Genomic DNA, 10121 nt, shown 5'->3' on the forward strand with positions numbered 1-10121 from the left:
GCGCCGCGCCGCGCGGTGCACGCCGGGAAAGGCGCCGCTCGCTTCCGCCTCCTCCGCCGGGGCGGCCGCGCCGTTGCCACGGAAACAGCGTCGGCCCCGGGGGCGTCCCCGGGATCCCCCCGGTGTCCCTCCGCGTTTTCCGCGTCCCCGGTGCGTTTCCGGTGTGTTTCCGGTATTCCCGGTGCGTTTCCGGTGTGTGTCCGGTGTCTCTCCGGTGTTCCCGGTGGCCCGCCATGCTGACGCTCCCGCCGGGCCTGACGGAGGAGGAGGAGGCGCTGCAGAAACGATTCGCGAAGCTGAGGAAGAAAGTGAGAGGCGGACGGGGGGGGTTGGGGATTTTGGGGTGAATTCGGGGGAATTTGGGGTGAATTCGGGGATTTTTGGGGGATTTCGGGGGAATGATTTCGGGGGAATTTGGGGTGAATTCGGGGGATTTTGGGGGGATTTCGGGGGATTTTTGGGGGATTTCGGGGATTTTTGGGGGGATTTCGGGGGATTTTGGGGTGAATTCGGGGATTTTTGGGTGAATTCGGGGGATTTTTGGGGGATTTCAGGTATTTTTGGGGGGATTTCGGGGATTTTTGGGGGATTTCGGGGATTTTTGGGGTGAATTCGGGGGATTTTTGGGGGGATTTCGGGGGATTTTGGGGTGAATTCGGGGATTTTTGGGTGAATTCGGGGGATTTTTTGGGGGATTTCGGGGATTTTTGGGGGATTTCGGGGATTTTTGGGGGATTTCGGGGGGTTTCGGGGCTCTTTCTGTGTCCGGGGGGCCCCGGGGTGTGTTTGGGTCTGGGGGTGTCCCCGGGGGTCCCCAATCCCCCCTGAGCCCCCCGTTCCCCTCCCCCCGCAGAAGAAGGCGCTGCTGGCGCTGAAGAAGCAGCAGAGCTCGGCGGGGGGCGGCGCCCAGGGGGGGATCAAACGATGTGAGAGACCCCGGAAAGCACCCCAAAAACAGCCCGGGACCCCCAAAAACAGCCCGGGACCCCAAAACCAGCCCGGGACCCCAAAAAACAGCCCGGGACCCCCAAAAACAGCCCGGGACCCCCAAAAACAGCCCGGGACCCCCCAAAACACACCAGGACCCCCAAAAAACACCCCCAAAACAGCCCAGAACCCCCCAAAAATAACCCGGGACCCCCAAAAACAGCCCGGGACCCCAAAAACCACCTTGGGATCCCCAAAAACACACCAGGACCCCCAAAAAACACCCCAAAAACAACCCAGAACCCCCCAAAAACAACCCGGGACCCCCAAAATCCTGGAATCCTTTTGGGGAGGGGGCTGGGACACCCCTGCGACCCCCGAAAACCCCTGAGCTGCCCAGATCCCTTTTGGGGAGGGGTCCCTGACCACCGAAACCCCTGAAATCCATTTGGGGAGGGGGCTGGGGACCCCCAAACCCCCAAATCCCATTTGGGGAGGAGGCTGGGAGCCCCGGGACCCCCCAAACCCCTGAGATCCCTTTTGGGGAGGGGGCTGCGAGCCCCCCAAACTCCTCGGGGTTATCTGGGGAGGGGTCCGTGACCTGTGACCCCCCAGCGCTGTCGGACCAGCCCCCCCTGGACACGGCCACGGCCACGGAGCAGGCCAAGCTGCTGGTGAAGTCGGGCGCCATCAGCGCCATCAAGGCCGAGAACAAGAACTCCGGCTTCAAACGCTCGCGGACCCTCGAGGGGAAACTCAAGGTGGGCACCCCGGACCCCGAAACACCCCGAAAACACCCCAAAACACCCCAAAACATCCCAAAACATCCCAAAACATCACCAAACATCCCAAAATATCCCCAAAACACCCCAAAATAACCCCAAAACACCCCAAAACATCCCAAAAACACCCCAAAATAACCCCAAAACACCCCAAAACATCCCAAAAACACCCCAAAATAACCCCAAAACACCCCAAAACATCCCAAAACATCCCAAAAACACCCCAAAATAACCCCAAAACACCCCAAAACATCCCAAAAACACCCCAAAATAACCCCAAAACACCCCAAAACATCCCAAAACATCCCAAAAACACCCCAAAATAACCCCAAAACACCCCAAAATAACCCCAAAACACCCCAAAACATCCCAAAAACACCCGGAAACATCCCAAATCCCACCTGGGACCCCCCAAAACATCCCCAAACACCCCGAAACACCTCGAAACACCCCGAAAACATTCCAGAACACCCCAAAACCCAACCTGGGACCCCCAAAATCCCCCCAAATCCCACCTGGGACCCCCCAAAACACCCCAGAACACCCCAAAAACACCCCAAAATCCCTCCTGGGATCCCCTAAATCCCCCCAAAACACCCCAGAACACCCCAAAGCCCAACCTGGGACCCCCTAAATCTGCTTTGGGACTCACAAAATCCCCAAAACACCCCAAAATCCCATCTGGGTCCCCCCAAAACACCCCAGAACACCCCAAAACGGACCTGGAACCCCCCAAACCCCCCAAAATCCCACCTGGACCCCCCAAACCCCCCTGGAACCTCCCCAAAACCCCTCTAAACACCCCAGAACACCCCAAAACCCAACCTGGGACTCCCTAAATCTGCTTTGGGACCCCCAAAATCCCACCTGGGACCCCCAAAATCACCCAAAACCCCCCAAAATCCCTCCTGGAACCCCTAAAACCCCCCCAAATCGCATCCGGACCCCCCCCCAAACCCCCCTGGGACACCCCAAATCCCCCGCGCTCCCCCCCAGGACCCCCCAGATCCCCCCAGTTCTCACCCGTGACCCCCAAATTCCCCCCCTGGGTCCCCCCAAAACCGGCCCCGGACCCTCAGACCCCCCCGGGGACCCCCCCAGAGCCCCGGGGGGAGCCCGGGGACATTCAGGGCCCCCCCAACTCCTCTGCGACCCCCGCAGGACCCCGAGAAGGGCCCCACCCCCACCTTCCAGCCCTTCCAGCGCAGCGTCTCGGCCGACGACGACCCCCAGGAGGTACCGGGACCCCCAGATTGGGCGGAGGGGACCCTCCCTCGGCCTGGGGGGTCCCTCAAAGCCGGGGGGACACCCCCCCCCAAAAAAAAATCCCCCCGGTCACCCCAAATCTCCCCCTCCCCCCGCAGTCACGCCGCCCCCAGAGGAAATCGCTCTATGAGAGGTGAGGGGGACCCCCTGTGGGTCTGGGGGCTTGGGGGAGCCCCCCGTGGGTCTGGGGGAGCCCCCCGTGGGTCTGGGGGCTTGGGGGAGCCCCCGTGGGTCTGGGGGAGCCCCCCGTGGGTCTGGGGGCTTGGGGGTGACCCCCATGGGTCTGGGGGAGCCCCCCGTGGGTCTGGGGGAGCCCCCGTGGGTCTGGGGGCTTGGGGACCCCCCCCGTGGGTCTGGGGGTCTGGGGGAGCCCCCGCGGGTTTGGGGGAGCCCCCGTGGGTCTGGGGGTTTTGGGGACCCCTTGATCTTCCTCCCACGTGGGTCTGGGAGTTTGGGGGTTCCCCTGTGTGGATTTGGGGGTCTGGGGGTTTTTGGGGACCCCCTGATTGCTCCACGTGGGTCTGGGCTCCTCCCATGTGGGTCTGGGGTCTCTTGGGGGTTTTGGGGGGTTTTGGGCCCCCCTGACCCCCCCTCCCCCCCCAGTTTCGTCAGCGCCACCGAGCGGCTGCGGGACGCCGAGGGGGGAGGGGCGCGGGGGGAGCCCCCCGAGCGTGGGGGGAGGAGCCTGGAGTGGGACCCCGAATCCGAGAGCGACGAGAGGAGAGAGAGAGACGGAACCTTCCGGAGTACGGGGGGGCTGGGGGGGCCGGGGGGCGTTGGGGGGGTCCTGGGGGGGTCTGGGGGGGGTTCTCCAGCCCGGGGGGTCTCCAGTCCCAGGGCCTGTTCCCATTTCCATGACCCCTGCCCCGTTCCGGTGACCCCTGCCCCGTTTCCATGACCCCTGACCCCATTCCCGTGACCCCTGCCCCCGCTTCCATGACCCCTGACCCCATTTCCATGACCCCTGCCCCGTTCCATGACCCCTGCCCCCGTTTCCATGACCCCTGCCCCGTTTCCATGACCCCTGCCCCGTTCCGGTGACCCCTGCCCCGTTTCCATGACCCCTGCCCCCGTTTCCATGACCCCTGACCCCATTCCCGTGACCCCTGCCCTGTTCCGGTGACCCCTGCCCCGTTTCCATGACCCCTGCCTCCATTTCCATGACCCCTGCCCCGTTTCCATGACCCCTGCCCCGTTCCATGACCCCTGACCCCATTCCCGTGACCCCTGCCCCGTTCCGGTGACCCCTGCCCCGTTTCCATGACCCCTGCCCCCATTTCCATGACCCCTGCCCCGTTCCATGACCCCTGCCCCATTCCCGTGACCCCTGCCCCGTTCCGGTGACCTCTGACCCCGGTGGGCCCAGGGTCGGACTCGTTCCCCGAGCGCCGCCCCCCGCGCAAGGGGAACACTCTGTACGTGCACGGCGCCGAGCTCAGCCCGGAGCTGCTCCGCGCCGCCTTCGGCCCCTTCGGCGCCATCATCGACCCTCTCCATGGACACGCCCCGCAAGTGGGTGGGGCCGGGGGTGGGCGGGGCCACGGGTGGCGGCATTGAGGCTTTGTGGGCGCGCCCAGGAAGTGGGTGGTGCTTGTGGGAGGGGCTAAATGGGGTGGGGTCTGGGCGTGTGGCCAGTGATGGGAGGAGCTAAAAGTGGGTGGGGTGTGGTCTGCCTATGGGTGTGGCTCTGTGGGCGTGGTCAGGGGGTCCTGGGTGCGGTCAGGACCTGTGGGTGAAGCTAAAGGTGGGTGAGGCTGTGGAGGGTGTGGTCAGCCTGTGGGTGTGGCTCTGTGGGCGTGGTCAGGGGGGTCCTGGGTGTGGTCAGGACCTCTGGGTGGAGCTGAAGTTGGGCGCGGTCACAGGTGGGCTGAGGCTTGATGGGTGTGGCCGCAGTGGGTGGTGCCCCCAGCGTGGGCGTGGCCAGGACCTTCAGGTGTGTGGGGGCGTGGCCACGCCCGAGCATCCCGCTGTCCCCTCAGCTGCGCCTTCGTCACCTTCGAGAAGATGGAGTCGGCCGACCAGGCCATGGCCGAGGTGGGGCTGGGGGCTCTGGGGGGCTCTGGGGGGATTTTGGGGGGCTCTGGGGGGATTCTGGGGGGCTCTGGGGTGGTTTGGGGGTCCCTGACCCCCCGTTTTTGCCCCCCCAGCTGAACGGGGCCGTGGTCCAGGACGTGCAGCTCAAGGTCAGCATCGCCCGCAAGCAGCCGCTGCTGGACGCCGCCACCGGGAAATCGCTCTGGGGGTCCCTGGGTGAGTCTGGGGGGTCCCAGGATGAATTTGGGGGGTCCCTGGGGGGTCCCTGGGTGTCCCCAGCCCCCCTGACCCCCCCCCGTGCCCCCCAGCGGTGAAGAACAGCGCCAAGGGCTCGCACCGGGACAAGCGCTCGCAGGTGGTTTACAACGAGGATTTGTTCGGGGGACAATAAAGGACGTTCGTCGTCACCTGGGGGTGTTTGGTGTCACCTGGAGGGGTTTGGTGTCACCTGGGGGTGTTTGGTGTCACCTGGGGGGTTATTGTCATGGGGGGGGGGGACAGGGATCGCCAGGGGACACCTGGGGAGCCCCCGGATCCGGCCACGACACGCGTCCAGGTGTGTTCAGGTGCGGCCAGAGGCTGCCAGGTCACGTCCAGGTGTGTTCAGGTGTGTCCCGGGTAATTCCAGTTCTGTCCAGCCCCGTTCAAGGTAGCTCTAGGCTCTGTGCAGGTGTGCCCAGGTGTCTCCAGGTGTGTCCAGGTGTATCTCAGGTGTGTCAGGGGAGGAACCCCAGGTGTGTCTAGATGTCCCCAGGTATGCCCAGGTGTATCTCAGGTGTCCCAGGTGTGTCCAGGTATGTTCAGGTGTTCCCCCAGGTGTGTCCAGGTGTCCCCAGTTGTATCTCAGGTATCCCAGGCGTGTCAGGGGAGGAACCCCAGGTGTGTCCAGGTGTATCTCAGGTGTCCCCAGGTGTCCCAGGTGTATCAGGGTAGGAACCCTAGGTGTGTCCAGGTGTGTCCAGGTGTCCCCAGGTGTCCCAGGTGTGTCAGGGGAGGAACCCCAGGTGTGTCCAGGTGTGTCCAGGTGTCCCCAGGTGTCCCAGGTGTGTCAGGGGAGGAACCCCAGGTCCTCGTCCTTCAGCCTCTCCCTCAGCCAGGGCAGCACCTCGAACAGGTTCACGTGGAAATCGCGGGCGAAGGACGGGGAGCGGCACCGCTCGCAGGGCGGGACCACGCCCCAGCTGACCACGCCCACCTGGGGTCAAACCGGGGTCAGGGACCACGCCCCAGCCGACCACGCCCACCAGGGGTCAAACCGGGGTCAGGGACCATGCCCCAGCCGACCACGCCCGCCAGTTTGTCCCAGTCCCCCCAGTGTCCCCCCTGACCTGGAAATGCCGCTTCCCCCAGGTGACGACAACGGGGCCGCCGGAGTCACCTGGGGAGGAAACTGGGAATGACTGGGAGGGACTGGGAGAGACTGGGGGGAAACTGGGAATGACTGGGGGGACTGGGAGGGACTGGGAATGACTGGGGGGACTGGGAGGGACTGGGAATGACTGGGGGGACTGGGAGGGACTGGGAATGACTGGGGGGGACTGGGTGGACTGGGGGGACTGGGAATGACTGGGGGGACTGGGAGGGACTGGGAATGACTGGGGGGGACTGGGTGGACTGGGGGGACTGGGAATGACTGGGGGGGACTGGGTGGACTGGGGGGACTGGGAATGACTGGGGGGACTGGGAGGGACTGGGGGGACTGGGAGAGACTGGGGGGACTGGGAATGATTGGGGGGGACTGGGAGAGACTGGGGGGACTGAGGGGGACTGGAAATGACTGGGGGGACTGGGAATGGACTGGAAATGGACTAGGGGGGACTGGGACAAACTGGGGGAAGGGACGAGCCCCTTCGGGGTCGGTGTGGGGCTGCACTGGTCCCTACTGGTTTATACTGGTCCGTACCGGAGCGGGCGTTGGGGTCCACACGGGGCTCGTGCCCCCCCGAGCAGAGGAAGCGCGGGGTGATGACGTCATCGAGGGCGGAGACGTTGGCGTAGGGCGGGGCCCGGAGGGCGTCGGCCTCGCACGGACCCCGCTGGGGACACAGAGGTCAGAGGTCACCCGAGGGTCACAGGTGTCCCCAGGTGTGTCCCACACAGGTGTCACACACACAGGTGTCCCCAGGTGTCACACACACGGGTGTCACACACAGGTGTCCCCAGGTGTGTCTCCAGGTGTGTCTCCAGGTGTGTCCCCAGGTGTGTCCCCACCTGGTCCCCCAGCTTGAGCAGCACCTGCTGCCGCTTCAGCCCCGCGTTGCCCCGGGGGCTCAGGAAGAACGCCTCCACGTTCTTGGGGGGCAGCAGCAGCCGGCCTGGGGGGACACGGGGGTCACACGGGGGTCAGGGGTCATGGGGGGGGTCACACGGGGGTCACACGGGGGTCAGGGGTCATGGGGGGGTCACACGGGGGTCACACGGGGGTCAGGGGTCATGGGGGGGGTCACACGGGGGTCCCAAGGGATCTCAGGGGGGTTCCAGGTGTTCCCACGGGGAGTCCCGGGGGTCCCAAAGGGTCTCAGAGGGGTCCCAGGGGGTGTCTGGGGGTCCCAGGGGGGGTTTGGGGGTCCCGGGTGGATTTTGGGGGTCCCAGGTGTTTTTTGGGGGTCCCAGGTGTTTTTTGGGGGTCCCGGGGGGAGTTTGGGGTGTTTTTGGGGGTCCCGGGGGGCTCACGGTGCTCCTGGCACGAGCTCCTCTCCGGCAGCCGCAGCGCCCGCGCCGCCCCCTCGGTGCAGGGGATGCAAATGGGGCTGGGGGGGACACGCGGGGGGTCAGCGCCCCCAAAACCAGCCCCAACCCCCCAAAAATCACCCCAAACCCCCCCCAAACAGCCCAAAGTGCCCCAAAATCACCCCTGGAACCCAGAAAACCCCAAAAACCCACCCCAAAATCACCCCAAACCACCCCAGCCCCCCCAAACCAACCCCAAAACACCCCGGGACTCCCCAAATCCCCCCAAATCCCTCAGGGACCCCCCAAATCCCCCCAAAATCCTTCAGGGACCCCCCAAACCCCCCCAAAATCCCTCAGGGACCCCCCAAATCCCTCAGGGACCCCCCAAATCCCCCCCAAATCCCTCAGGGACCCCCCAAATCCCCCCAAAATCCTTCAGGGACCCCCAAACCCCCCCAAAATCCCCAGGGACCCTTCAGGCCCCCCAACCCCCCTCCAAGACCCCACAAACGCCCCAAAACGTCCCCAAATCACCCCGGAAACAGCCCCAAACACCCCCAAATCCCCCCCAGGGACCCCCCAGACCCCCCCAGGGACCCCCCAGACCCCCCGGACCGGTGGGAGGGCGAGGGCCCCACGCTCCTCTCCAGCTGCACCAGGGCCACGTCGAAGTCGTAGAACTCGGGGACGCCGCGGTCCTGGCGGGACTTGGGCAGGAACTGGGGGTGCAGGAAGAGCCCCGACACCCGCCGGTGCTGCCCCGGGCCTGGGGCACGCGGGTCACGCCGGGGCCACGTGTGCCCAGGGGTGCCCAGGTGTGCCCAGGGGTGCCCAGGTGTGCCCAGGGGTGCCCCAGGGGTGCCCAGGTGTGCCCAGGGGTGCCCCAGGGGTGCCCAGGTGTGTGCCCCAGGGGTGCCCCGGGTGTGCCCAGGTGTGTCCCAGGGGTGTTTTGGGTGTCCCAGGACCCCCCAGGTGCATCCCAGGTATGTCCCCATCCCCCCCAGGTGTCCCAGGTGTGTCCCCAGGTGTATTTTTAGGTGTCCCCAGGTGTCCCCCGGCCCCCCCCGAGGTGTGTCCCAGGTGTGTCCCCAGGTGTCCCAGGTGTGTCCCAGGCCCCCCCAGGTGTGGCAGGTGTCCCCAGGTGTGTCCCAGGCCCCCCCAGGTGTGTCCCAGGTGTCCCAGGTGTGTCCCCCGGCCCCCCCAGGTGTGTCCCAGGTGTGTCCCCAGGTGTCCCCAGGTGTGTCCCAGGCCCCCCCAGGTGTGTCCCAGGTGTCCCAGGCCCCCCAGGTGTGTCCCAGGTGTGTCCCCCGGCCCCCCAGGTGTGTCCCAGGTGTCCCAGGTGTGTCCCCCGGCCCCCCCAGGTGTGTCCCAGGTGTGTCCCAGGTGTGTCCCAGGCCCCCCCAGGTATCGCAGGCGTTCCCAGGTGTGTCCCCCGGCCCCCCCAGGTGTGTCCCAGGTGTCCCAGGTGTGTCCCCGGCCCCCCCAGGTGTGTCCCAGGTGTGTTTTTAGGTGTGGCAGGCGTCCCTCACCGATGTCCACGCCCAGCCAGGCGGGTTCATCGTCGGCACTGAAGCAGTGGGCGGCGCTCAGCACGAAGTAGGGCGAGACCAGCGACCCCTGGCAGCGCTCCTTGCCCCGCTCGGGCCGCTGGGGGGCACGGGGCGCTCAGGGACCCCCCGAGATGGGCTCGGGACCCCCGGGAGCCCCCGAGCCACGCCCGGGGCCCAACTCACCTGGGACCGCTCCTCACCATCGCCGCCCAGGTGTCCCTGGGACCCCAGGTGTCCCCGGGCGTGACTTCTGACCCCCAGGTGTCCCCATGAGCCCAGGTGTATCCCAGGTGTGCCCAGGTGTGTCCCAGGTGTGCCCAGGTGTGTCCCAGGTGTGTCCCCAGGTGTGTCCCCAGCTGTCCCAGGTGTGTCCCCAGGTGTGCCCAGGTGTCCCCAGGTGTGTCCCCAGGTGTCCCCAGGTGACCCCAGGTGTGTCCCAGGTGTGTCCCCAGCTGTCCCAGGTGTCCCCAGGTGTGTCCCCAGCTGTCCCAGGTGTGTCCCAGGTGTGTCCCAGGTGTCCCCAGGTGTGTCCCCAGGTGTGTCCCAGGTGTCCCCAGGTGTGTCCCAGGTGCATTTACCGTCACGATCACCGTCACCTCCCAGGGGTTTCTCTCTCTGTCGTCGGCGCTGCCGAACTCGAGGCTCAGCCCGCACAGCCCCAGCGTGGAGCTCTCGTCTGGGGGGGAATTCATTTGGGGGACTGGGGGGATTTGGGGAAATTTGGGGGGATTTGGGGGGATTTCGGGCTGGTTTTGGGGTGTTTTGGGGTATTTAGGATGTTTTTGGCTGTTTTCAGGGCGGTTTCAGGATGTTTTGGGTTGTTTTGGGGTATTTCCGGGTGTTTTGGGCTGTTTTGGGGTTGTTTTGGGGTTTTTGGGGTGTTTTGGGC

The 10121-nt window shown here is 65.7% G+C and overlaps 2 protein-coding genes across 2 annotated transcripts; one reads left to right on the forward strand and one right to left on the reverse strand.

Annotated features, from left to right (window-relative positions):
• Positions 1 to 28: 28 nt before the first annotated feature.
• Positions 29 to 5416, forward strand: NELFE (negative elongation factor complex member E). The gene is given in 11 exon segments (XM_066209419.1): positions 29 to 308; positions 854 to 926; positions 1543 to 1688; positions 2871 to 2945; positions 3074 to 3108; positions 3579 to 3721; positions 4342 to 4463; positions 4465 to 4487; positions 4955 to 5009; positions 5123 to 5225; positions 5318 to 5416. Coding segments are annotated over 11 exon segments (933 nt in total). The 5' UTR covers positions 29 to 233; the 3' UTR covers positions 5401 to 5416.
• Positions 5366 to 9939, reverse strand: LOC136306067 (complement factor B-like). Its single transcript, XM_066209420.1, has 8 exons — positions 9811 to 9939; positions 9212 to 9329; positions 8298 to 8448; positions 7683 to 7759; positions 7221 to 7324; positions 6913 to 7045; positions 6338 to 6387; positions 5366 to 6204 (listed from the first exon to the last, which is right to left on the reverse strand). Exons 1-8 carry the CDS (start codon positions 9922 to 9924, stop codon positions 6058 to 6060), a joined length of 894 nt encoding a protein of 297 aa, XP_066065517.1. The 5' UTR covers positions 9925 to 9939; the 3' UTR covers positions 5366 to 6057.
• Positions 9940 to 10121: the final 182 nt, after the last annotated feature.

Source organism: Chamaea fasciata, unplaced genomic scaffold (assembly GCF_029207755.1).
Source record: "Chamaea fasciata isolate MVZ Bird 193981 ecotype frontalis unplaced genomic scaffold, bChaFas1.0.hap1 SCAF_948, whole genome shotgun sequence".
Lineage (NCBI taxonomy): Eukaryota > Metazoa > Chordata > Aves > Passeriformes > Sylviidae > Chamaea > Chamaea fasciata.

Coding starts and splice junctions, on each gene's coding strand:
- LOC136306067 (XM_066209420.1), bottom strand. CDS start 9,924: ATGAATTCCCCCCCAGACGAGAGCTCCACGCTGGGGCTGTGCGGGCTG. Junction 9,330..9,810: donor AGGTGACGGTGATCGTGACG/GTAAATGCACCT, acceptor CGTGCCCCCCAG/CGGCCCGAGCGGGGCAAGGA. Junction 7,046..7,220: donor TGCTCAAGCTGGGGGACCAG/GTGGGGACACAC, acceptor CTGTGTCCCCAG/CGGGGTCCGTGCGAGGCCGA.